The sequence below is a fragment of the Rhinopithecus bieti genome, unplaced genomic scaffold, assembly GCF_001698545.2.
Source record: "Rhinopithecus bieti isolate Rb0 unplaced genomic scaffold, ASM169854v2 scaffold_17010, whole genome shotgun sequence".
In the NCBI taxonomy this organism is placed as follows: domain Eukaryota; kingdom Metazoa; phylum Chordata; class Mammalia; order Primates; family Cercopithecidae; genus Rhinopithecus; species Rhinopithecus bieti.
The window spans coordinates 669,430-697,284 of NW_016808932.1; the positions used below are offsets into that span (position 1 = coordinate 669,430).

Below are 27,855 nucleotides of genomic sequence, written 5' to 3' on the forward strand. Positions count from 1 at the left end.
CAGTCTTAAGAAAGAAAGGCAGTTACAGCTTGATGTAAATGGATATCTGGAGCAGGTTTCCTCCTCTTGTCTGGGATGGGGACGGGATCATTCGGTCGCCTCCGCAACTTTCTGGTCATGATAGGTTTCACCTCCATGGAATCTGTGGCAAGAATGGAATGGTTAAATCTATCCAACTCCCACTTGAAGTTAGTAAGAATTTCTATAGTGTAAGAATATCTGCCCCCTAGCCACCCAGTCAGAACTGTTTTACTGGGGATGTTTGTTCTACACATGGTTATAGCCAGACACTCCATTAGATTTTAGGAAGTGTTCATGCTTGGAAAATTCAGACCAGCTGCCCTAAGTGCACACCCCTCTCAGAAATGCAGCCCTGCTGTCAAGCATTACAGCCACTGTGGGCATCTCTCCAGCACCCTCATATCCTAGGGCATATTCCTCCTCTCCCTCAAATTAAGAAGCCCAGAGGCGCAGGCTCTCGAGATAGGAAGGAACCTGAAGGTCATCTCAGCTAATTTCTGCAGTTCCCACGGAGGGTGGGTGTGCCGAAGTCCACGGGTATAAAAAGCTCTTTTAGAGGCCACTGGCCTCAGTGCCAACATTTTTATATGAAGTTTTCATTTATAGACTCAGACTTTTTTCTTTTATAACCTTTTGTAACTATTGACTATCAAGAAGACACAATGAGGGCTCACAATAAAAGCCTCTTTCCCTTCTGCACTCCTCTCTGTGGTCTCACACTGCTGCTGACTCCCCACGCCTTCGAATCGCTCCTCCCAAGCCATGGTGCACAAGGAGGTGAACCTGCCTCCTCAGGGTCCTTTTTCACTGGTCTGCTCCCTGAATACCAGTGATCTTTGGGGTCCAGTCAGTTCCTTTCAGACTGTATCCCAACCAATCTGCAATCACCAATTCCAGCTCCACACATCCCTCTGAATGGCAATAGATACCTGATACCACATATTCTCCAGGCCCCACACGAACTCAGTTCTCCCCATTTCCCCTCCCAAGGTTGCCTCTTTTCCTGTGTCTCAGGGGCATCCAATCTAACCCTTCTTCCATGCAAGAACAAATCTGTCATCTGCGACTTGTCTTCCTTCACCCAGGCATGAGGTTCACCAGCTATGTTGGTTCTGCCTCCCCTTCATGCCTTCATCCTTCCACTGATTACCTCCATGGCCTTCAGTGTTCTTTCCCATGTCCTGTCCATCCTCCCCTCCCTCAAAGTGATCTTCCTGGGACACAAATCAGATCGTTTTGCATATCACTCTCGTTACTAAACATTTCTTTTTTGATTTTTTTTTAGACAGGGCCTCACTCTGTCACCCAGGCTGGAGTGCAGTGGCACGATGTTCATTCACTGCAACCTTCGCCTCCCAGGTTCAAAGAGTCTCATGCCTCAGCCTCCCAAGTAGCTGGGACTACAGGCGTGCGCCACCACACCCAACTAATTTTTTGTATTTTTAGTAGAGATGGGGTTTCACCATGTTGATCAGGCTGGTCTCAAACTCCTGACCTCAAGTGATCCGCCCTCCTCAGCCTCCCAAAGTGCTGGGATTACAGGCGTGAGTCACTGCACCCGGCCATCTTCTTACTAAATATTTCAGTGGCTCACCACTCTCCACAGGATAAAAGCCAGGCCTCATTTCTGGTCTTCCTCCCTTCTTCTTCATTCACGCTTACACTGTGTGCAAGCCTTTAGCTATCCTGTTACCCAAGGGCACCAGACTTTATGCCTTCAAGTATTTGCATGGCTGTCCTCTGCCTACCCTCCTCTTTTCTGCCCAGCAAACTCCTACATAATACCCCTTGAGAGTCAGTTCAATACTCTCCCTTCTGTGACAGCTTTCAAAGGCAGAGACTCATTCCATCCTCCAAGTAACCAGAGCATCTATACAAACCTCAAGTAGACCAAGTGCCACTGTGTAGAGGTCATTACCTACCCCCTTTGGATGTCTGAATTTCACCCCAACACCTAGCAAGAGGCTGGCCCAGTAGGGGTGCATAATGTTTTGCGCAGAATGGGTAGAAGAGGTCAAGCCTGATCATGGGACAAGGTTAATTTGTGATTATGCACACAATAAGCAGAGCAGGCAGGGCGGCTTCAGCGAATTCTACCAAGCAGTGTGCAGGATCTTAGAATATGTCATACATGTGCCACAAAAAATTTAAAAAAAAAAAAAAAAAAGGCTTCTGCATGTTGCTCTTCAGAGAAATGGGCTGGGCAGTATTAATTTTTTTTTCTATGAATGGAATAGAGGTAAAATAAGAACCAAAGACCTAATTAATGAATATTTATAAGTGTACTTGGAAGTATAAACACACACACACACACACACACACACACACACACACAGCACCAGAAATAAGTGGGGAAGGCTTCTCCCTAAAAAAATCTCCTACCCTATGCTGAGGTGCCACCCTTCTCCAGTTAGTTACTGGCCAGTGACACAGCACCATGGTTAAGACCTGGAGTGTCACATAAATGTGCGTCTGAATCCCTGCAACAGCTGTGTGGCCTAACACAGTTTTGTAAGTGCTGTATGTCTCAAGTGTCCTCGTCTAGAGAACAGAAGTATCAATAATGCCTCCCCCACAGCGCGCTGTGAAGGTTACATGTGATGATACACGTGAAGTCTTAGCACGGTGCTTGGCATAACGGGAGTTCTATCAATGCTAGTTTTTATTATTATATTTTCAGGCAGGAAAAAACTATACGAAGATCCTTTTTAAAATTCAAGGCACAAAGAGCTGAAAAGAAGTTACATAGTCGAAAGCAGCTGACGTCAACTGTGAGGCTGTACAACACTGACACCTAATTTGGAAAATAAAGTGTAAAGGGAGCTCACCCAACCCAAGAGAGCACCAAAGAAAAAGCACATAGCCCGAGAACATTATGGAATGTTCTGTCTGCCAAAGAGAATGGCTGAGTGTGCTCTGCTCTGCAGGCTGCCAAGACTGGGGAGTGGGGAGGGTGGACAATGCATGATGGATGTAAGCCAAGTAAAGGCCAATCACAGCAACTGAACTCTGAAAATCATAACTTACAAACCAACAAATATAATGTATCACTTACAAACCAACAAATATAATCAAATTCTTATGAAATGGTTAAAAAAAATCTATTTTATTAGCCTGGTCACAGCAACAATCTGATTAATTTTATCCAAAAGACTACTTTGCAGAAGGAAGAGACTCTGGAGAAGCCCCTAAAACTTACCAGCATGTCTCCGTCTCCATTTCCATCCGGGAAAGGGGAGACAGAAGGGAGCAGTCCTGGCCAATGGGCCAGGTGGAAGACATGATTTGAGGACGTGATCGACATGTATCACAGCCCCAAAAGACATAGTAAGATTATCCACTGAAGTCACCTTGCTCTAATGCCAGGTTTGCCTAGTTGGCTTCTAAAGTGGATTCTTCATAGAAGGATGGAGCCTGACAACCTGGGTCTGAGTGTGCCTGGAAGTTCTATTTCTCACTGTAAGCAACGAGCTGGTATCCTGAGTTTTACCATCAATCTCCTAGGAGTTTGGCCTCTAAGAGTCCCAAGACGCTCAATCTGGCTACACTGACAAAAATCAAACTTCCAGAACTGAAGTTCAGACCCTGGAGTGTGACAACCCCAGTGTGACACCTGAGCAGGGATGCAGTCAGTCTTCCTCTCCGACATCATGCACCAACCACAAAAAAACTCAAACTGGCTGAAATTAGAACCCCTCTCTGATCCAGAGGTTTCCTCACAGGTTTGCTTCAGTGGAGATGCTATTTATGTAATTAAACATCAAGCATTTAAAGCAGACTTGTGAGAGTGTATGTGAGAGAAAACACCAAATAAGCAACAAGACTAGGCGTACAACTCCTCTCCAAACCACCATGCAATATGACCTTTAATAGTGCAAATCCTCCTGTTCTACTCACTAGGAAACCTGACAGATACAGACACACCCCCACCCCACCCCACCCCTCACCACAGATAGCACTGGTTCTGACATCTAAAAAATGGGAGCTCAGGTTGAAGCAATGCTAGGTGGTAGAGTCATTACAGCACAGTCCCTCTGGAGAGATATTCCTGATAAATAACCTGCAATTTACATACAACTACCAGTTTACTGGCTGGCCTTTTGTTCTGCACTTCTCTAGGCCTATTTATTCATTTCCAACAGCATACCCGCCTACAGTGTACAACAGCAGTAAAAGCTTCAATTCAACATACTTCAACTATTAAAACAAGCTCATATTTATCTATTGGAAAAAATATTAATTGCAGCAATTCAAAGGGGCTTCCTTAAAAAACGGGATATAGCCAGGTGTGGTGGCTCACGCCTGTAATCTCAGCACTTTGGGATGCCAAGGCGGGTGGATCATGAGGTCAGGAGATCGAGACCATTCTGGCTAACAACGTAAAACCCTGTCTCTACTAAAAATACAAAAATTAGTCAGGCATGGTGGCGGGCGCCTGTAGTCTCAGCTACTTGGGAGGCTGAGGCAGGAGAATGGCGTGAACCCGAGAGGCAGAGCTCGCAGTGAGCCGAGATTGTGCCACCGCACTCCAGCCTCAGCGACAAAGCAAGACTCCGTCTCAAAAAAAAAAAAAACAAAAAAGAATATAAGGCTGGGTGCAATGGCTGACGCCTGTAATCCCAACACTTTGGGGAGCCAAGGAGGGTGGATCGCTTGAGCCCAGGGGTACAAGACCAGCCTGGGCAACAGAGCAAAACCCCATCTCTACAGAAAAATACAAAAAAACTAGCTGGGCTAGGTGGCAGGTGCCTTTAGTCCCAGCTACTTGGGAGGCTGAGGTGGATCACTTGAGCACAGGAGGCAGAGGTTGCAGTGAGACAAGACTATGCCACTGCACTCCAACCTGGGTGACAGAGCAAGACCCTATCTCAAAAAATTAAATGTACTTTAAATTTAAAAGGAAATTTTCTTTAAAAGAAATGGGATACAAGTGGCAGAAAGAAAATCCACTGCAGATTAAACATTGTAGCAGATTGGCAATTACCTCCAAACCAGGGCAGGGACCCACAGGCTAGACTAGCAGCCCAGAGCAATCCTAGCACACATCATGCCCTTCTCTAGCAGGATGGAGGGTGCCATCAACGTTGATGCAAATTAATGCTGCAGTGGTAACAGAAGAATGCCTAAGGTTTGTGGGGGAGGGGAACATGAATGAATGTTAGGGCTGGGCATGGTGGTTCACATCTGTAATTCCAGCACTTTGGGAGGCCATGGCGGGCGGATCACCTGAGGTCAGGAGTTCAAGACCAGCCTGGCCAACATGGTGAAACCCCATCTCTACTAAAAGTATAAAAATTAGTCGGGCGTGGTGGCACACACCTGTAGTCCCAGCTACTTGGGAGGCTAAGGCAGAAGAATCACTTGAACCCGGGAGGTGGAGGTTGCGGTGAACCGAGACCACGCCACTGCACTTCAGCCTGGGCGACAAAGCTAGACTCCATCTCAAAAAACAAAAAAAAAAAATCCACAAGAATCATTGTTAGGTCTTTGGAGGCCAAATCAGAGTAGGAATAAAGGACCAATCTCCTTAAAGCCAAAGTTGCCCATTATGAAGGGAAGGCAATAAACAGCGAGCCAGTCGAGCCTTCCTCTCTGCACCCTCAAGCGCATTAAAAGACCTGATTCCACAATGCTAGCACCAGGAAAGAACATCTTGAGGACAGGCCCACTCCGCCCAAAATCCAGGTCACCTCTTCTATTCTCCCTCTCGAGATATTTGTGTGGGGCCTCTTCTCCTTGTCTTGACACCCAAGTCACTACTCATTAGCATCTACTGCATACATGTGAACTTTACTGCTCCTATAGTAGTACAACCACACATATCTTAGGGTTTTAAAATGAGTAAAAAAGCCAGATGTGGTAGCTCACGCCTGTAAACCCAGCACTTTGGGAGACCAAGTCGGGCAGACTGCTCGAGCCCAGGAATTCAAGATCAGCCTAGGCAACATGGGAAAACCTTGTCTCTACAAAAAATACAAAAATGAAAGGCTGGGAGCGGTGGCTCATGCCTGTAATCCCAATACTTTGGGAGGCTGAGGCTGGCAGATCATGAGGTCAGGAGATCGAGACCATCCTGGTTAACACGATGAAACTCTGTCTCTAATAAAAAAATATATATACAAAAAATTAGCCGGGCGTGGTGGCGGGTGCCTGTAGTCCCAGCTACTTGGGAGGCTGACGCAGGAGAATGGCACGAACCCAGGAGGCAGAGCTTGCAGTGAGCCGAGATCGCGCCACTGCACTCCAGCCTGGGTGACAGAGCGAGACTCCATCTCAAAAATAATACACAAAAATGAGCCAGGTAAGGTGGCACATGCCTGTAATCCCAGCTATTCAGGAGGCTGAGGCAGGAGAATCACCTGAGCCCAGGAAGTTGAACTGCAGTGAGCCGTGATGGCACCACTGCACCCTTGGCAACTGGAGTGAGACCCTTTTTTTTTTTTTTTTTTTTTTTTGAGACGGAGTCTCGCTCTGTCACCCAGGCTGGAGTGCGGTGGCGCAATCTCGGCTCACTGCAGTCTCCGCCTCCCAGGTTTAGGCCATTCTCCTGCCTCAGCCTCCCGAGTAGCTGGGACTACAGGCGCCTGCCACCTCGCCCGGCTAGTTTTTTGTATTTTTTTAGTAGAGAAGGGGTTTCACCGTGTTAGCCAGGATGGTCTCGATCTCCTGACCTCGTGATCCACCCGTCTCGGACTTCCAAAGTGCTGGGATTACAGGCTTCAGCCACCGCGCCCGGCCAACCCTGTCTTTAAATATATCAATGAGTCAAAAACGAGCCTGTCAAATCGTTAACTTTATTTAGGGGCCCTCCATCTCAACACCACATAACCTTGGGGGAAGTCAAGGAAGCTATGTCAGCTTTCTATCAGAAAATAGCTTCCAAGAAGACACAGACTTTACCCATTAGCCTAATTTTGTGAGTCTTAGTGCCACCACATGTATCTATGGTATCTGCAGAGAGTCAGTAGTAGTGGTGGTGAAGAGAATATGCTTGGAGCCAGACACACACTGGCTTAACCACTATCTGTCTCACTGAGGGACTGTGAGCAAATGGCTCCACTTCTCCGAGCCACCTCTGCCATCTATAAAATCAGAAGCAATACCCCCAAGGTCAAAGGGAGCTGCAGGAACTCAGTGAGGTTACAACTTCCCAATCCCTGAGTGTTGACTCTGTGAACCAGCTACTTTCTGAAGCAACTTACAGGCATTATCTCATCTCACGTCAGAGCTACCCTCTGCAGAAGGTTCTATCATCCCCTGGCCAAATGAGAAAATCCTACCTCAGAATTGAATCTGTGACAGTGCCAGGATTCAGCCCTGGTCTATCAGCCTGCAAAGTTAGCTCTAATACCTTTATGTAATGCTTGGATCAGTGTAAGTGCTTGGGAAACAGCCTTCTATTCTGACATTGTTATGACTCGTGAACCCACCATCTTCTAAAGGAAACTAACAGTCTTTACTAGGGTCACAGGTGGCTTTCACTGTGGAAGCCTGAGGATTGGAAGACGCCCCTGACGAGCAAGAACTTACAAAAGAAAAGGAAGTAGCAGGTAGTGAGCTACAGGAAGAAAGGAGAGAAGAGTAAGAGAAAGAAATACACATTAAAAATGGTAAAGCTCCCCACATTTTAAAGCTCATAAAGTTCTCACTGAATATTTGGATTACTTGTAGTCTTGGCCTCTGCTTCAGAGAAATCCCACCCTCAGGCAAGTGTACCTATAACCTCACTACTGAAGTGTGCTCTGGCCAGCAGGAGCAGTGACCCCTGGGGAAGGTGGTCAGAAATATAGGATCTCAGCTGGGCGCGGTGGCTCATACCTATAATCCCAGCACTTCGGGGGGCTGAGGCGGGTGGATCACCTGAGGTCAGGAGTTCGAGACCAGCTGGCCAACATGGTGAAACCCTGTCTCTACTAAAAATACAAAAATTAGCTAGGCATGGTAGTGTATGCCTGTAATCCCAGCTACCTGGGAGGCTGAGGCAGGAGAATCACTTGAATACGGGAGGCGGAGGTTGCAGTGAGCTGAGACTGCCCCACCGCACTCCAGCCTGGGCGACAGTGAGACTTCGTCCCCAAAAAAAAAAAAAAATTAAATTAAAAAAAAAAAGAAAGAAATGCATGATCTCAGCCTCCACTCCAAAGCCCCTGAAACAGAATCCGCATTTTATCAAGACCCCATTGACCTAACACATCGAAGCTGCGCTGCACTGACTATAATTCATCCTAGCTTCTCTATGTACAATCACTCATTTCTGCCTGAACAACCGAGTTTCCCTAAGTTTTCCACAAGAGATTTGGGCGGTAAACAGTACCTCTTGCCAATTCCTATGGAGGTTTGTAAACGCTTTAAGTCAGGGTGGGAATGAGCAAGTCGCCAAATACACCCGTTTCCGGTGGGTTATTTGGACCAAGCTTCTCATCAGCCTCTTATCCTACTTTGCTTTTCAAGAGATGTTCATGTCGAACCAAAAACGGAGACTTTAAAAAGTATCTTTTCAGGGCAGAGCTGGGCAACAATGATATTGGGCATCAATCCACAAAGGTGAACTAAGTCACTCAATTAGAGGAATGAAATCAAGCCTTTAATCCAACACCACAGCAGCACCATCTGTGGAGACGCTAATTACCCTTCTAGCTCCAGCGCCTTGTCTTCCAACACTCCATCATTACCTTGGCAGTGCTTTCCATACCAAGGGTACCAAATGGCTTGAGAAAGGACATCCATACCTTTAATGCCCATGGCTAGCTTTAAACACTTCTGTAATCAGTTTTATTGCGTTACAAATGATTTCCCTGCATTTATTTGTCTTTTCTACCTTGGCAGGCTCAGCCTCAAGTCACTGAGGATGCCTCCTGTCCCAGTTAAGATTCTGGCTGTAAAACTGCCTGGCCAAACAATATCAATTGCTTGTCAATAATTAGGATGCCAAATCACAGGTAAGGTGATGATACCCTTCCCCACAGATGGAGAGGGAGCAGCTATAAACGGATAATATTTCCCACTAGCCTAATGAAGGCTCCCAAACATCTGGTGGCTTTAGCAGACAGCGATGAGGCATCGATGCCAGTCACAGCCACTATCAAAGGAAATGGTGTGCAGGTCCAAAAGCCGGCAGGCAGACTGGTACCAGACAAGGTACCATGGTGCTACTGGTCTAATTAAATAAGCACTTCCACAAGAATAAGACTATACTGCCTGAAGCTGTGTTTTGGCATCCATTCTCACAAAAAAAAAACATTTCTGAGCTGCTTTCAGAGGCCTTCAAGGAGCTCACTTCTTTTGCCAAGTCTTTCTACAAGGAAGCTAACAGAGGAGAGATTTTTCAAAAGTCAGACCCCACCTCAGGCACAACCACATTCTCTTAAGTGTACCATGAGGATTGGAGCCAGAAGTCTGTGTCAGTCAGAAGGCCAAGCTGGTTGACAACACCAGGAATATACAGAGGGGAACAAAGATCTTAACTGGCTACTTTTGATTTCAAAGTCAGCCCTGAGAACGTCCACAAAAACATTGCATGCATTTCCTATGGAACCCTGCTAAAATCAGACACGCCAGAGCCCCAGCACTTTCTGAATTGTAAGAGTTAAATTTGGGGATGTACAGAAAGGCATGCCACCTCCATATCCAAGTGACAAACTCACCACTGACTTGCCTTGCAGTATTTGCCAAGTTCCAAAATAGCGAGTTCAAGCCAATTCCCTATATCCTTCTAGGAATCATCAGTCTACATATGGCAACAGAAGAGTCGGCCCATATTGTTTCTCCCTGAAACCTGCCTACAACCTGCTGAGTTCCCATATGTGGATTACTAAATCCTAGAAGGTTAAAAAGGGATTGGCTCTGAGTCTCATGTAACTTTCCTACCCTCATGGGAAAATAGTTCAGTTTAGCTATCCTGTTGGAATCATATCAAGTCTTTCTGAAATGTTCACAGTAACACCTGGCAGGAGAGATCTAATAGCACAGAAGATAGAGCCAAAAGCTTTTGTTCTTACATCTAGGTCAAAGGAAGATAATACCTCTTCTGTAATTAAGGCAGACTGGAAAAAAACAAAGCAGAGGGATTCCCATCACCACGGGGGACCTGGGTAAGCAATGTGGGGACATAACCAAGATACAAATGGCAGCGGACCCAGGAATTAAGTAGAGCCTAAGCCAGAGCTTGCCAGTACTATCAAAAGTCTAGCAACTATTGAACACCTGTTATGCACAGGACACTGTACTAGGCACTCATATGTCTAACCACAATCCTGTGAGAGAGTATGATCAGCTCCATTTCACAGAGGAGAAAATAGACTCAGAGAAGTTAAGCAGCTTGACCAAGGTCACACAGCCAACAGAAGGTGGAGGAGGAACTCTCATCTACAAGGTCAAAACCCACTCTCCACCTTGCTCTGCTCTTGAGATGTAAGACAAAAGTAACTGGAACAGCCCTTCACAGCCCCGCTCAGGACCCCCAGGATCCCACCCCATAGGGCTTTCCTACCTCCAGTCAGTTCCATTGTCAGCTTTTCGTTTTCAATCATCTTCTTCTTTTCTTCTAGCTCAGCAATCAGGTTCTCTTTCAGCTCAACCTTCTTGTCTTCAAATTCTTTCACTGCTGCCTTCTTTTCTTTAATGTAATTTCGTTCCACTTGTTCAGTCTGAGCAAAAGAGAAACACAGGCTGGGAGTACACGGCCCTGGAAGCCATGGCTCCAACTCAAAGTCTAGCCCTGTCCTCAACAGCAAAGAAAACACCTTTGCTAGAAACATGACACACAGAGTTTCCCTCTCACACACACTTGCAGTAACGGCGTGTCTGAGAGCAAGCCCTCCAATGAATGTGTACAATCAGACCCACATGACTTTCGCTTATTTTTGAGTATACTTCACTTGCTACTCAGATATTTTTCTCTCTTCCACATCCTATATTTTATACTAAAACACATTTCTCAAAGGGAGTAAATAATCACTCATAAAGTTACAGCTTCAAAGGGAAATAGGAGATTCTACATTGTGTATATTCAAAAAATAATCACAAGATATTGAGGCTAGATAGCATAAGTTACTATTATTTTTGATACAGCAAGACAAAAGAATGGAACATCATTTAGTAAGTGTCTGAACCCCAAAGTACACAAATATTGATATTATGCTAAGACAAAAGTTGTATATGCCTCTGCTTTTCAAATCTCACCATTGTGGTGAGTGACATCGGGACCTGTGGTGGGCTAGGGATGTGTGTACCTCACTTGAGTATACCTTCAGGCTCGATCACGTGATCCTTCCAGCTGAGTGACTATGGGCATCAAACTGATTTAAGGAAAGTGGGTTCCAATAACGTGGCTCCGAAAAACCACGACTTTCTCCAAAAGTAACCCCCACACACATGCTAGCCACCCTGGGAGCAGTACATCACTAAAGATACAGGCCCTCATCTCTGGATCACAGCACAGAGTCTGACACAGAATCAGCACTCAGGTGTCCATAGAATGAAAGGAAAAATTAGAAATCTGTCTTTTTTTTTACTGGCCCAGAGAGTTGCAGCTGTAAAACAGAAATGCTGAGCCGATTCAGAGATTGAACTGCTTCAAGGACCAATATCAAACTATGAGGCCGTTATAACTCAGAGACTTCCAAACAGCTCTAATGCGGGATAAAAGTCAATAAGCAGTGAGGGGTGAGTATTCCTTATTCCCCTGTGATAAGCAGGGGCCGCTCAACAACAAATGACCAGACAGGATGTCTGAGCTGAGACCAAATGTCCTTTAGTCAAACAGAACAGTGGTGAAGGCTTCCAAACTATCTACTTGGTGATAGAAGGAAAAGCCACCAGATCAGGACTGCAAGAGTCCAGTCTCAGAAAGGGCCTGCAAACCCAGGAGATCTGTGGTACTTACTTCCAGCTGGAGGAAGAGTTCTGCAAGAGATAAAAAGTGTAATTAGATTTGCTAGGCTGTGCCACCTTTCTAGACAGTGATGTTAGCATTCATTTAGAAGCAGTAATTGCTTTCTGAAAGCATGTTACACAGAGCAAAAGTTTTCATCAGAGAAATGTTGATATACACGAAGGGAAAGGATGCAAGAAGTACTCAAGTCTAGTTAAAATGTGGCCTTGCCAGCCTGCCAACATGGCGAAACCCTTCTCTACTAAAAATACAAAAATTAGCCAGGCATGGTGGCAGGCACCTGTAATCCCAACTACTCGAGAGGCTGAGGCAGGCAGGAGACTCACTTGAATCTGAGTGGCAGAGGTTGCCGTGAGCCAAGATTGTGCCACTGTACTACAGCCTGGGTGACAGGGCGAAACCTGGTCAAAAAAAAAAAAAAAAAATGTGGCCCTGAACATACCAGCTGTGGCAGTTCCACCTGAGGGTAAAAAACGTGCAGCAGGAACGAGACTCCCCTGGCAAAATAAACTTATCCCTTCTTTCACTCAGTCCACCCGCCAACAGTCCCCACAGTAGCAGGATGGGTCAAGAAGAAATAATGCAATTACTCCAGAAACAGAGTGGATATGATGTTTTAAAGCAGTGGTCCCCAACCTTTTTGGCACCAGGGACCAGTTTGGTGGAAGACAATTCTTCCACGGACTGGGACAGGGCAGGGGGGCAGGCGTCGGGTGAAGGGAGGCAGCCCAGTGTTCTGCAGCCTGGGGGATGGAGACCCCTGGTTTTTTGGTGGGGTTGGTTTTTTTGAGAAAGAGTCTCACTCTGTCACCCAGGCTGGAGTGCAGTGGCATGATCTTGACTCACAGCAACCTCCACCTCCTGGGTTCAAGCAATTCTACTGCTTCGGCCTCCCAAGTAGCTGGGATTAAAGGCACGAACCACCACGCCTGGCTAATTTTTGTATTTTTAGTAGAGACAGGGTTTCACCATGTTGGCCGGGCTGGTGTTGAACTCCTGACCTCAGGTGATCCACCGGCCTCAGCTCCCAGAGTGCTGGGATTACAGGCGTGAGCCACTACATCTGGCCAAGACCCCCTTTTTAAAGCACTATATGAAGGATATGTGTGGTAAGGAAGGACCTTCACAGATAATCCACAGGACAGAGGCTCCAGGCACACCTGGGGCTTCACTGTCAGGTCGCCAAGTTCTGCTCACACTGATGTCTGCCCCCGCAATGCCCTGTGATCTCCTATTCACATTCCTAAGTTCCTGACTGAATGCGGCCCCCTCCTGAGGCCTTTCCTGCTGACTCTTCACACATCATGCCCTTCAGATGCCTTAAAGCACCCATCTAGCAGCACTCAACAACTTAGTAACACCTACCATGTGCTGGATGATTAGTAACCATTACCTAGCAGCTCCTCCCCTCACCACCAGATTTACAATAGAGTACAAACCTGTCTACAAACCCGCAACAACTTGAAGCAAAACCGATTCATGGCTTCTACTCTTTCCTGGGTGACACGGGGCTGTGCATACAGTCCACAAAGATTCTCCAGGGGGTGCTATTCTCAGTCTACCATGGGCCCCTTTGTAAACCTGGCAAATGCTATGAATCCCTTCCCCAGAAAAAAGCACATATACAAACTCCACAGAATGCTGACAGTTCCAGGAACCCCCGATTAAAAGCCCAGATGTTGATTAATAGTTGTTGACAGAGAAAATTAATTGAGGAAAGGGACAAGCCACTCATTATTTGTTTAGCCCCCAAAATACTACCCACTTTGGCACTGGGAATTGCTGGGCATAGGAACCCAGGCACACCCAACCCAACGTGATCATTCCTGTAACAACTTCAGACCCGTACCATGCACAAGTGGGCCAGACAGCTGGAGTCCTGTGCCATTCCGAGAAATCATGCCTCGCACCAACAAGTTAAAATGACAATTAGCACTTAGAGGTGGCAGTTGTTTTAGTTAAAGCAGCCAGACACCACTAAAGCAGGTGGATCATCTCTGCAAAGAATGTGCTTTTTAAAGCTCAAGTCGTGACTGATTGAGGAGCTCTTCTGCATTTTTACCTAGGAGAGAGAAATGTGAAAGAACACACAAGGGCCGGGCACACTGGCTCATGCCTGTAATCCCAATACTTTGGGAGGCCAAGGCGAGCTGGGTGGATCACCTGAGATCAGGAGTTCGAGACCAGCCTGGCCAACACGGTGAAACCCTATCTCTACTAAAATTACAAAATTAGCCAGGTGTGGTGGCAGACGCCTGTAATTCCAGCAACTCGTGAGGCTGAGGCACGAGAATCCCTTGAACCCGGGAGGCGGAGGTTGCAGTGAGCTGAGACAGCACCACCACACTCCAGCCTAGGCGACAGAGTAAGACTCTGTCTCAAAAAAAAAAAAAAAAAGAAGAAAGAAAGAACACGCGAGGACATGATTGAGAGTCTGAGCAGAATGAAGAAAAACAACTCAATATTCATTCTGCTGTTCTAACTTCAGAAATATGACTCACATCCATTTTCTTTCCTTATTTCCATCTTATGCCAATTCCGTGAGGTATTAATATTCCCCTCTATAGACGAGGAGATCGAGGTTTCAAGAGCAAATATTCTGCTTAAAGGATCACATCTAAAGTGAGGAGGCAGGATCTGAACCTAAGACCACCTCTTTCCACAAATGCCACCTTCTTTATCTGCTAAAGGGGAAGTCTAGGAAGAGCAACCAGTTGAGGATTTTCAAGACATCTCAAGGAGGAGCTTCAGGAACTCAGAGTAGAATGGGGGTAACAGCAGGAAGAGGCAGGAGGTGGAAAGGCAGAGAGCTAATAGCTGGGGCTCCACTTTCTCAGCGCCCACACACACTTCGGCCCCTTTTCTATCTGTTGGTATGCACTGGGCAGCTTCTCACTGAGGAGAGACAGTAAAGGGTTGGAGAGTCACTGGCCCCGAATGAAAGATGGCGGCAGCATGAGGAGTGGCGCCCCACCCTCATTCTAAAACCCATCATTACTCTACCAGCGCAGGAACAAGGACTCTGCTGGCACCCAAACTGCTGGGCGATGATGAGCGTTAAAAACTCACCACATACACGAGATTTCCTGTAATCTCAGGAATTTATGTCTACACACTTAGAACAGTTGTCACATCTTACTTTCTGCATGGTTCTTTAACTCGGTCTTCCTTAACTTTACACATGTGGTATCTTTTGTCAATGAAACACCAAGTTTCCTCAAGTCAAAGCAATGTGTGACATGACTTCACACTGCTCACAGCGCTTAGATGTAGCAGGTGCTTAGTTCATTTTTGTTGAATGAATACATTTACTGTATACAACTAGTCAAAAGTGTGCCTTTTCTCTAAATTCTTACAGAAACAATACTTGGGGAAAATAACAAGAGGACCCTCCCCAATCCTAGCACAGAATTACCAAAAGAAACAAACTTACAATGGGACAAAACCCACCTACAATCCTTTCCTCAGCCGCACTTCTGACTGTACACCAGGCCAGCCATGCGGCCATGAGCAAGAGTTGCAGGTGCAAGACCACTCTTGGGGTACCAGCGAGAACAACCTAACTGCAAGGAGCCTCCTCAGACACCCTCCACCACTGGGCCGTTCCTTAGGAAAAGATGAAACCACTTTCCATAACCACAGTTTGGAAGTCTCTTTTTCGAAAACTCTGCCTGACAGAACATCTGGGATACATTTTGGAGAATAGCTCTTAGGGCTACATTACTCTGATGATCGGCAAACGGTCGAACATTTAAAGATGATTCATTTCCATTTAAAGGAGCCTTACCTGCATTCCGTATCCTCTCTTTGTACTGCTGATCTAGTTTTTTCATTCTCTTCTGATATTCCTGTAATGTACCTGATTTCAACATTTAAAAAATAAAATTATTGTGAATATCAATCTGCCCTACATTTTGTTTCCTAAAATTATTCTGTAGCATCAACACTGACTGTTCCAGTAACACCACAGGAAGACACACCTCAGCAGAGTTAACTGTGGTTCTTAACCAAGGCACACAGCAGAAACCACTAGGGGCCTATTTAAAGTCCACCCAACCCAGTGGATCAAGGGTCTGCAGTGAGTGAGGGGGAGTGGAACAGTACCAACATCTCCACACTGTTCTGATCAGTTGCTGCAACAGTCTGAATCAACGGGCCTTCCTTTACTGGAAAAGGTTCATTCTCCTTCAGTAAAGTCTAGATCAACGCTCTCCAGTAGAACTTTCTGCAATGGTGTAAGTGTTTTATATTTGCAATGTCCAATATGGCAGCCACTAACCATTTGTGGCTATTTTAGCACTTGAAATGTAGCTAGGGAACTGAAAAACTAAATTATTAACTAAATTTAAACAGTCACATGTGACTAGTGACAACATTAAACAGATCAGGTATAGATTCTAACCAAATCGCTATTCATTCCATTGCTCTTCCCACAAAACAGTTAATTATGAGGTGCACATCTTGTGGGGGAAGTGTTTCCGATTATAATGCCCAACCTTGGGCTAGTCCAAGGGTGTGGATCACTCACAAGCAATAAAAGCACATACTAGAAAAAAGCAGTTTCAGGCCAGGCACGGTGGCTCATGCCTGTAATCCCAGCACTTTGGGAGGCCAAGGTGGGCAGATCACCTGAGGTCGGGAGTTCAAGACCAGCCTGGCCAATGTGGTGAAACCCTGTCTCTACTAAAAATACAAGAAATCAGCCGGGCCTGGTGGCGGGTGTCTGTAATCCCAGCTACTTGGGAAGCTGATGCAGGAGAATCGCTTGAACCCAGAAGGTGGAGGTTGCAGTGACCCGAGATCGTGCCTCTGCACTCCAGCCTGGGTGACAAAAGCGAAACTCAGCCTCGGGAAAAAAAAAAAAGCAAAGAAAAAGCAAAAGCTGTTTCACTGACAAGGGGACTCCACGATATGAAACCGAAGAGCTCACTGCCACAGCTAACTGTCCCCAGGACCTCGCAGTGTGCACACTGCTATGCTAGATGCTCCTTGTGCATAATCACATCTACTCTCACTTTCATTTTCCAAATCAGAAAACAGATTAAACAAGAGAAACTGGTGTGCCCAAGGTCACATTACTAGAAGCAGGGAAACTGGGATTCCAACCCCTCACAAAACTCCAGAGCCTGCACCCGTAACTCTGACATTGCACTGCCTTTAGCAGCCAGCGGCATTTGACAAAATACAATACACTTTTAATTTAACAAGCAAAAACGAGAAAATACAGTGTGAATAATGCACAGGTCATAAACATTTGGTTTAGAAAAAACAGTAGAACTTTATTCTTTGATAACAATGTCTCTCCTAAAAATATCTAGCTTTAGGCACAGTGGCGTTCAATTCGTGTTCCACTGAAAGTTCCAAGTGAGATTTCATTTGAAGAAAGAATCTCACACATATTGGAAATAAATTTTTCAAAATCCAGGAGTCTGAAAGTCACCACTTTACTGATAACAAAATGTACTGGATAGCTAAGATCAGCCAGACCACGCTTTAAATAGCTCCCACAGATAAGTGAAATACACAGATTGCACGGGTTTGTAATATTAAGAAGCATATTTAGAAATGCAGGTTTCAATCACACACCAACCTTCTTGTAGTTGTTGCAACTGCCTCTTGAGAGAAGCCAGTTTGTCCTGATACATCCTATTAAAAAAAAGTCACACTAACAGATAAAAACATTCAATACTCAATTCCAAAATAACCTACTCACAGAAATTAGCTGGGCTGTTATGGGAAGGTCATTAATGTCCCTTTAAGGAAGACAGGAAAGTAAAGTCTGCTTGCTGGCTTAAAATGCATCAGCAGCCACAGGGATCAGAAAGGAACAAGAACCCCGCGTTCCTCAATCTTATTCTAATTTTGTAGATTCTCCCATGTTATCCCACCTTTAGAGAACTCGTCTAAAACTTGCAACAATAGCAGATTTTAATAAATAAGTGACAATGATAAACAGGCAAGAACACACACAATGTAGAAATGGCATGAAACACAACTCTTACATCAACTCTACAATTAGATTGTAAGTTACAAGGGAGTAACATTATGCCTTCAGCATGTTTTCTACGTAGACAGGCTTAGCAGTGTGAGAACTAAGTTAATAAACCTTCATGTCATTTTTTCAAGCACTGCTCTTTTAGGATCAGAGAAATAATAGTAATTCAGAAAGAAAAGTTAAAAGGCAGCATTTACTTGTAGCCCCAGCTGGATGGGAACACATAGCATACACAAAGCAAAAGCATTTGGTATGTTAGTTTTTTCCTCTCACATCTAATGGATTATAGGCAGTCATAACTTCAGCAAGTCGGCCTGAAGGTGGGTTCCACATATCAATCACATTTCAGCAAATATTTTTGCTTCTACCTGAAAACACCCCAATTTAACAGTGATAAAACAAGATTTGTGATCTGAAAGAACACTGTCCAACATATAACAAGCACAATAACCTTTTAGTATATGTGCTGCTGAAGTGAGCACATGGGCGTGATAACCTTTTTAGTGCTCAAATAAGGGCTGCAAATACAACCCAACCCTCTGTAAGGGGAAGAGAGTAGGCAGAATTTGAGACTCACACATGTCTGACTCTTTTAGGGCAAATTCTGACGTACTTTCGATGTTCACCTTGAATTACACAAGGCATTCCATTTTAACCGAAATTATTTTCTATATCATCAAATACTAAGAGAGGCCAGGCGAGGTGGCTCACACCTGTAATCCCAGCACTTTAGGAGGCCAAGGCGGGTGGATCACTTGAGGTCAGGAGTTCGAGACCAACCTGACCATCATGGTGAAACCCTGTCTCTACTAAAAAAAAAAAATTAGCCAGACATGGTGGTGGGTGCCTGTAATCCCAGCTACTCGGGAGGCTGAGGCAGAAGAATAGCTTGAACCCAGGAGGTGGAGGTTGCAGTGAGCTGAGATCATGCCACTGCACTCCAGCCTGGGCGACAGAGCAAGACCCCATCTCAAAAAAAAAAAAAAAAAAATACTAAGGGGCACAATCAAAAGATCATCTCAAAATGTTGAAACCTATCAAGTACAGGAGAGGGAACAAATGAGTAAACCATGTACAAGTATTCAGAAACCCAAGCTATTTTCCACTTTGAGAGTGCCAGTCAATACCTTTGAATTCTGAGTCTGTCAATACTGACAGATTGAAGAAGTAAGCAACAACAGTAAAAAATTCACATTCATGGAGATTGTGCATGAGGAAAAGAACAGGTATGTAAAAATACCTCTCAAATGGTCAAGGTAAACCAAACTTTTTGCTTGAAGAGAATAAAAAGCAAGCACCGCTTCAGAAATGAAACTGTGAGAAGGATCAAATGAATTATTAAAGTAATCCTTCTCAGGCCAAGGTAGGAGGATCACTTGAAGCCAGGAGTTTGAAACCAGCCCGGGCAACATCACAAGACCCCATCTCTACAAAAAATTAAAAAATCAGCCAGGCATGGTGACATGTGCCTGTAGTCCTAGCTACTTGGAAGGCTGAGGCAGGAGGATCACTTGAGCTCAGAAGTCTGAGGCTGCATTGAGCCATGACTGTGCCATTGCACTCCAGCCTGGGCAATAGAGCAAGACCCCGTCTCTTAAAAAAGAAAGAAAAAAAAAGGCTGGGCATGTTGGCTCATTCTTGTAATCCTAGCACTCCAGGAGGCCGAAACAGGAGAAATGCTTGAGCTCAGGCATTCGAGACCAGTCTGAGCAACACAGTGAGATCTTATTTCTACTAAAAATTCTAAAAATCAGCTGGGCATGGTGGCACGTGCCTGTTGTCCCAGCTATTTGGAAGGCTGAGGTGGGAGGATCAATGGATTGAGCCTCGGAGGTTGAGACTGCAGTGAGCTGCTACCATGCCACTGCACTCCAGCCCAGGCAACAAAGCAAGATCCTGTCTCAAAAAACAAGTGGCCCAGCACGATGGCTCAGACCTGTAATCTCAACATGACGGGAGGCTGAGGCAGGCAGATCACCTGAGGTCAGGAGTTCAAGACCAGCCTGGCCAACATGATGAAACTCCGTCTCTACTAAAAATACAAAAAAAAAAAAAAAAATCAGCCAGCCGTGGTGGCACATGCCTGTAGTCCCAGCTACTCAGGAGGCTTAGCCACGACAATTACTTGAACTCAGGAAGTGGAAGTTGCACTGAGCCGAGATTGTGCCATTGCACTCCAGCCTGGGTGACAGAGTGAGACTCTGTTTCCAAAAAAAAAAAAAAAAAAAAAGTAATCCGTCTTTATTCAGCACTGGTTAGACCTAGCTGAATTACCCCTTTGAATTTTAAAGCACAAAAACAATGAGAGAATCCAGAGGATGGCCACAAAACATTTGCAAAAAGGACCTCAAGTGAAAGGAATGTGGATCATCTTGTTAAAAGGTAAAGAACTTTAAAAATCTGACACATTCAACAAATACATATTAAATATACTTTATACTGTTTTCTATCTGGGTGTACGCTAAAAGTGAGTGAGGTTTTTGTTTCTCTGGAATCTGTTCAGCTGTGGCTCTGTTTGAAGACAATGAGAAGTCTTGGATGAGAGCACGTGCAAACACGGACAGAGCACTGGCCTGAGAGTCAGCATGTGGCCAGGCAGGGTGGTTCATGCCTGTAATCCCAGCACTTTGGGAGACCAAAGCAGGTGGATTACCTGAGGGCAAGAGCTTTGACACCAGCCTGGTCAACATGGAGAAACCCCGTCTCTATTAAAAATATGAAAATTATTAGCGGGGCATGGTGGCATGTGCCTGTAGTCCTGGCTACTCGGGAGGCTGGGGCAGGAGAATTGCTTGAGCCCAGGAGGCAGAGGTTGCAGTGAGCCAAGATCATGCCACTGCACTCCAGCCTGGGCAACAGAGCAAGACTCCGTCTCCACAAAAAATAAATAAATACATACAAAAATTAGCCAGGCATGGTGGTACATGCCTGTAATCCCAGCTACTTGGGAGGCTGAGGCAGGAGAATCACTTGAACCTGGGAGGCGGAGGTTGCAGTGAGCCGAGTTTGTGCCACTGCACTCCAGCCTGGGCGACTGAGTGAGACTCTGTCTCAAAAAAAAATTAAATCAATAAATACAAATAAATAAATAAATGAGAGTCAGCAGCCCTGCTTTTCAATTGGGGCTTCTCTGAGCTCTCCAGGCCTCCAGCGCCTTGTCTAGCACGTTAGTGCAGTGAGTTCACACTCATCTGAGAAGCCAGCTGCTTCAAGACACCAATTATCGGGCCGGGCACGGTGGCTCAAGCCTGTAATCCCAGCACTTTGGGAGGCCGAGGCGGGCGGATCACGAGGTCAGGAGATCGAGACCATCCTGGCTAACACTGTGAAACCCCGTCTCTACTAAAAAAATACAAAAAACTAGCCGGGCGACGTGGCGGGCGCCTGTAGTCCCAGCTACTCGGGAGGCTGAGGCAGGAGAATGGCGTAAACCCGGGAGGCGGAGTTTGCAGTGAGCTGAGATCTGGCCACTGCACTCCAGCCTGGGTGACAGAGCAAGACTCCTTCTCAAAAAAAAAAAAAAGACACCAATTATCTTCTCTGTGCGCCGGTGCGCCCATTACAAAAGAAAAACCAAGGCCGGGCGCGGTGGCTCACGCCCGTAATCCCAGCACTTTGGGAGGCCGAGGTGGGCAGACCACGAGCTCAGGAGTGTGAGACCAGCCTGGCTAACGTGGTGAAACCCCGTCTCTACTAAAAATACAAAACTTAGCTGGGCGTGGTAGCATGTGCCTGTAGTCCCAGCTACTCGGGAGGCTGAAGCGGGAGAATCATTTGAGCCTGGGAGGCGGAGGTTGCAGTGAGCCGAGATCCTGCCACTGCACTCCAGTATGGGCGACAGAGCGAGGCTCTGTCTCAAGAAAAAAAACAGTAAGTGGTAAAAGGTCCTTTCCTGCTGTACAGCCTCATTCCCTCCCCCGTGTCCATTGCCCTCAAGATTCTTTCTAGCGAGTACTCAACAGTCTTATAATGCGAAGACTGATTAAATGTAATTAATTTAAAGTGGAGAAATTGCAAATATACATGGTCTTTGGAAGCGCTATGGTCAAAATCATATACACAAGGTCACTACAGATTAAGTATCCCTTATCTGAAATGCTCTGGGATCAGAAGTGTTTTGGATTTTTTCAAATTTTAGATTATTTGCAATATACTTACCAGTTGAGCATCCCAAATCCAAAACTCGGAAATCTGAAATAGTGCAATGAGCATTTCCTTTGAGCATCATGCTGGCACTCAGGAAGTTTTAGTTTTGGGAGCATTTGAGATTTCAGATTTGGGATGCTCAACCTATAAAAAGATTTTGTTGTCAATTCTATGTTCTAGTAAAGACACAGGCAAATCATACTCACTGTTCCTTCATTTCTACATAGTCTTCTTCATCATGCTTTGCCAGGTCAGTTTCACTAGCATCCTCAGTGTCTGAATAAAGTTAGGAAAGAGGGGCTAGTTAAAATCATAATTCACAGAGCTGGCGTCACCTGACACAGAGTAGGCACTCAATAAACTCCCATAAAATCAATTTCTATTCAATGCAGGCTGGCACAAAGTCATCCATGAAAAACATTACATACAGTTAGCAGGCCATCCCTATCTGCAAACGTGAAACCTGTGGACATGGAAGGCCAATGTAAGAATTTGAGTATCCTGAGGTTATGATATCCATGAAGTCCCGGAACCAGTCCCCCATGGATATTGAGGGACAGCTGTACTTCAGAAAAGAAAAGGCCATTTCCAACTTACAGTCAGATTTATGCAAAAAGCTTGCCTTTACCTGAAATGCAGCCACAGAATAGGGTGTCTCAGACACAGGCAGTTATGGTGAAGGCTGCTACTTCTGCAGAAACAACAATGCTGGCAATTCAAGAAAGGAGATGCGGGCGTAAGAGTGGATACTGCAAGCAGTCAAGCCTTAGTCACTGCTCCAGAAAAAAACTAGTATGTACATTCTCTTTTGATACATACCCAGTTGGAACCTTTCACACATTTTACATCAGGATACATGACTGTCCCTCAGTATCCGTGGGGGAACGGTTCCTGCAACTCCCTTGGATACCAAAATCCTCAGTTGCTCAAGTCTTTGACAAAATGGCACTCAGTATTTGCATATAACCTACGCACATCTTCCAGTATACTTTTTTTTTATGAGACACAGTCTCATTCTGTCACCCAGGCTGGAGTACAGTGGCATGATCTTGGCTTACTAAAACCTCCACCTTCTGGGTTCAAACGATTCTCCTGCCTCAGCTTCCCAAATAGCTGGGATTACAGGGGTGCACCACCATGCCCAGCTAATTTTTGTATTTTTAGTAGAGACAGAGTTTCACCATGTTGGCCAGGCTGGTCTTGAACTCCTGGCCTCAACTGAACCGCCTCCCTCGGCCTCCCAAAGTGCTGGGATTACAGGCATGAGCCACCATGCCCAGACAACAGTACACTTTAAATCATCTCTAGATTACTTACAATATCCAGGCCAGGCATGGCGGCTCATGCCTGTAATCCCCGCACTTTGGAAGGCCAAAGTGGGCAAATCACCTGAGGCCAGGAGCTCCAGACCATCCTGGCCAACGCGGAGAAACCCCATCTCTACTAAAAACACAAAAGTTAAGGCCGGGTGCATTGGCTCACGCCTGTAATCCCAGCACTTTGGGAGGCCAAAGCAGGTGGTTCACCTGAGGTCGGGAGTTTGAGACCAGCCTGACCAACATGGAGAAATCCTCTCTCTACTCAAAATACAAAATTAGCTGGGGGTGGTGGCGCAGGCCTGTAATCCCAGCTACTCCCAGCTACTTGAGAGGCTGAGGCAGGAGAATGGTTTGAGCTGAGATCGTGCCATTGCACTCCACCCTGGGCAACAAGAGCAAAACTCCATCTCAAAAAAAAAAAAAAATGAACAAAACAAACAACAAATAAAACCACAAAAATTAGCCAGGCATGGTGGCAGGTGCCTGTAATCCCAACGACTCCAGAGGCTGAGGCAGGAGAATTGCTTGAACCCCGGAGATGGAGGTTGCAGTGAACTGAGATTGCGACACTGCACACCAGCCTGGGTGATAGAGTGAGACTCCACCTCAAAAAAAAAAAAAAAAAAAGAAAGGTTACTTACAATATCCAATAAAATGTAAACACTATGTAAGTAGTTGTACACTACACTGTTTAGGAATAACAAAAAAGTCTGCACATGTTCAGTACAGATCCAATTTCTTCCGGAATATTTTTGAGCTGCGCTTGGTTGAATTCACAGATGCAGAATCCACAGACATGGAGCACCAACTGTATACAATAAAAAAGGGAATCTGACACAAGTATTTTCCAAGTTATAACTAAAGGGAACAAGGAGGAGGCCAGATGCTCAAACGAAAATTGTTTCAAAACATCTTAAACATTGTTCTTAGAACAAGCTAATGGCTGGGGTGTCTACAAATTTTTAACAGCCCCTATACTGGAAGGAAAAAAAACCCCTCAATTTTGGCTCCACCGCGCCCCCTCGTGAGGATGAGATGCAGCGCAAGTGCTTCACATTCAAAATCTCTAGTTAAGCCGCGTCTTCGGATGGAGTTAAACCGAAGACAGTCCTTCAACTTTCTGTGTCATGCATATGCAGCTGTCTTTTGTAAGGCTGTGGCAGATCCAATTCCCCACAAACCCTTCTCCCCTCCTTCAGTTAAGAGGCCTTCCCTGAGTTCCTGTCATGGTCAGCCACATTACTTGGCACTCGGGAAATTCAGATGAATAAAACGTATGCACCATTCCAAACAGCTGGTCCAGCTTTTGCTCCACGGCCCGATTTTGTCCCAGAATATTCCACTCACATATAGATCTCTCTTTATCTCCTCTTTCTTCTCCCTTGATTTTTCATATTTCATGACCCTCCTCCTCCTCCATCCCTCCAAAATAGCGTCCTCAAATTATAAAGCTCAGTTTGAAAAGCAAGGCTCTGAGACGTTGTGATGACAGTGTAAAGAGCATGGAACTGAAAACACAACACCTGGGGACCATTAAGCAAATCCCTCCCTCTCTTACCTGTTTCCGGGAGGGGGCGGGTGGGGAGAACATTTACTGAGTATTTACTGTACCAGGCCAAGTACTTTATGCGCATGTCATTTAATCCCTATACCGACCCTAGGAAGTGCTTTCTAGGTCAGGTGTGGGAATTAAACAGCTCCATTACAGCTGGGTAAATCGAGGCCGGAAACTTTAGTTTACAAAGCTGAGTTAAGTGACAGAGCCAAATTTAAACCTGTATCTGGCTGGTTCTAGGTCCCTTTCCTTTAATCAACCTGAGTTGTCCTACCTAAAACATAGATGACATGCATTTCGGGGGTGAGGAGGGGCAACTTTGGACTCATGCTCTCAGACACAAAAAAGGGGGGAACTACACTCGGTGCATTCAGTAAATGAGTTTCTCATTCCTACTAGTGAAGACTTCAGGTTCAATCAGAGACGGCTGGGAGGGAGGACGGGGTCTTAAAGGGACCCCCAGCATGACAACGTCTAAGTCCCCTCTCCCCATCACAGTCGAGTGTAACGCACCCAGGGCTTCCCCGCTACTCCAGCGCGGACGGGAGTAACTTCCCCGAGTCCGGCAACTCCCCGCGGCCCCTCCACGCAGCCCCAGGCCCCAGAGGCCGCCCCGCCCCTCTCCCAAGCAGCCCCACCCCTCCCCAGCGGTCCCACCTCCGCTCCCGGCTGCCAGGAGAGCTGCAGGACTCACCTTCGTCCGACTCGCGGCCCCGACAGCTGCGCTCGTCGTCCTCGGCGCTCTCCAGCTCTTCGTCCTCCTCGGGGTAGTACTCGGGGGCCGGCGGCGCTCCAGTCTGGGCCGGGGCCGGGGCCAGCAGCCCCGCGGCACTCATGTCGCCTCTGACCGCAGCTGAGCGTGGCCCAGGGACACCGCGGCCACCCGCCCTCGGTACTCGCCGTCTGCCTAGCAGCGTCCGAGGGAGCCCCCAACTCGAGGAGCGGGAGCCGCGACAGCCGCGGCGACCCCTTCCCGGTCTCCGCCGAGCTCCGCCCCCCGCGCCCGCGCTCGGCAACCGGGGCCTCGCGCCGCAAGCGACTTCCGGGTCGAGAGCTGCCCGACGACGGCCTGACTCCGCCATCCTTGGGGGAGTGGAGATGCCGCTGGACGCTCCCGTCGCCACAGCCTCAGCCCTTTCATCGCCGTCTTAAAATCCTTAAAGTATAGTGGGGGAGGGGCGGAGCCAGGTTCTCTAGAGTCAGGCAAATCTACGGGCAGGCCCAGCAGCCGTCAGGGCCCCGAGGCTCCCAGGCGACTTCCGGAAACAGCCACCAGGCGGCGCCTGGAGCTAGAACTAAAGCGGGGATCGTTAGCGACCTAGGGGCGGAGGGTTTGAAGGGCCCTTGGCAGGTGGAGGTGGTCTCTAATCTAAGCAGGGGAACCACGCGAACTGCCCCTTGTTAGGTCGGAAAACCTAGACATCCAGAGTGTGCGTGATCATGCAGCCTGGCTCCTCCTGTGACTACTTAGAGCTTTATTAAGAGCTAAAAGACAAGGATGCTGATATTCCATCCTGAGGACAGCAAAACAGTATTTTCCCAGCCCTTAGGAATCCTTTCTATTTGTGTAAGTCTTATTCGATAAGATGGTCCCCCGGTTTTACAAACGAGAAACGAGCTGTCGTTTGCCTAAAAAAAAATAGCAACGTCCAGTCTGATTTTTTAGACTCGGAGACCCAAGCCCTCTGCGGTACAGCTGCCTTGAACATTAATTTTTTCAAAGGTGCTTTTGCCTAATCCAACAGCTTGCTCTGAGCTCTCAGCTGAAGAAGGGGAGAATTTGCCTACCAGAAGTTATTTGGCTAAGCAAGACCTACATGGAAGCTTAAAAAACAGGAGAGCTGAGTATCTGCAAGAATTAATTTGTGCGATTCCCTCTGAGTAGAAGAGAGACACGGTGTTATAAGTTTTGCTCAACGAATAGATTTAAGGTGTCCCTTTAGCTAAGAGCAGTGTGGTCTAGTGTGTAGCGAGAAAAAAGGATAAGGTTTTTAATGGTTTGTCCAAAGTAGCCCCACTTTTATGTTCCACCCGAGTCTCCGTAGGAAACGCAACCAGTAGTGAAAATGAACACAGCTGTGAAAACCAGGGTGGAACCGAATATTCCCATTCCCAGACCTTTGTGATCAAATTTATCTCTGAATTGGCCCCCATGGACTCTTCTAAAAATTAAACATTATTCCCATCCCATTTATTTTGACATTTATTTACTACCTTGCTTTAATTAAAATCTTGGCTCTATTTGTAAGGGATTTTTTGTCCCAACAAAACTAAAGAATTTCCAGAATGGAATGCTAAGATGTCTTTCCAGGAGTTCCGAGATCTTCTGAAGCGCCTTCTAAATAAGAATCATTCTCAGATCTCACCGTAGGTCTGCCATCTATATTTAAACTAGGATTTCAGAACTGTCTCTTGTCCAAAAGATGAAGTCATTTTCTTTCTTTGTGCTGTTGGAGCACATCTAAATTATTTGCAATCAACTATATTGAGTAACTTGCGTTCCTATCAGTAGCAATAATCATAGTGCAGAAAAAGCAAAGATTTTAGAAATCAAGAGTTCATTGATACAATGAATTTTTAAGTTTATTTCGTTGCTAAATGGTTTCCTTTCAAGATGCTGAGATTTTATCATGCTTATGTTTTACTGCTATCTTCTTGACTGCAAACAGCATCTGTAAATGGTCATGCATTTCTTTTTTATATGTAATGAACAGACACAACTGAGCACTTGGGTGATGAAAACTTACCCCATTTTTTGTACCCAGATTGCCAGCTGCAGAACTAAAAAATGCTCTTAAGTGAAGGTGGACCTACTCAAAAAAATTATCTTGTGGCTTTAGTCTTACCCAACCTTTAGATTTATTTAATATGATTTTGGACAGTCGCTAATCTCCTGTAAAAATCAAGTTCCCTCAAAACCAAGTTT

At 46.0% G+C, this 27,855-nt stretch overlaps 1 protein-coding gene across 1 annotated transcript in view; it reads right to left on the bottom strand.

The window, feature by feature from the left end:
* Positions 1-25,962, bottom strand: part of SUDS3 (SIN3A corepressor complex component SDS3) — a 43,009-nt gene extending 17,047 nt beyond the window's left edge. Inside the window, exons 1-7 of the mRNA XM_017887883.1 lie at positions 25,624-25,962; positions 22,262-22,331; positions 17,505-17,560; positions 15,702-15,773; positions 11,906-11,925; positions 10,511-10,667; positions 47-142 (exon numbers count right to left, since the gene is read on the bottom strand). Of these exons, the coding sequence (XP_017743372.1) occupies positions 47-142; positions 10,511-10,667; positions 11,906-11,925; positions 15,702-15,773; positions 17,505-17,560; positions 22,262-22,331; positions 25,624-25,765 (613 nt within the window). The 5' untranslated portion in view covers positions 25,766-25,962. The remainder of the gene's footprint in view (positions 1-46; positions 143-10,510; positions 10,668-11,905; positions 11,926-15,701; positions 15,774-17,504; positions 17,561-22,261; positions 22,332-25,623) is intronic.
* Between the last annotated feature and the right edge of the window lie 1,893 nt (positions 25,963-27,855).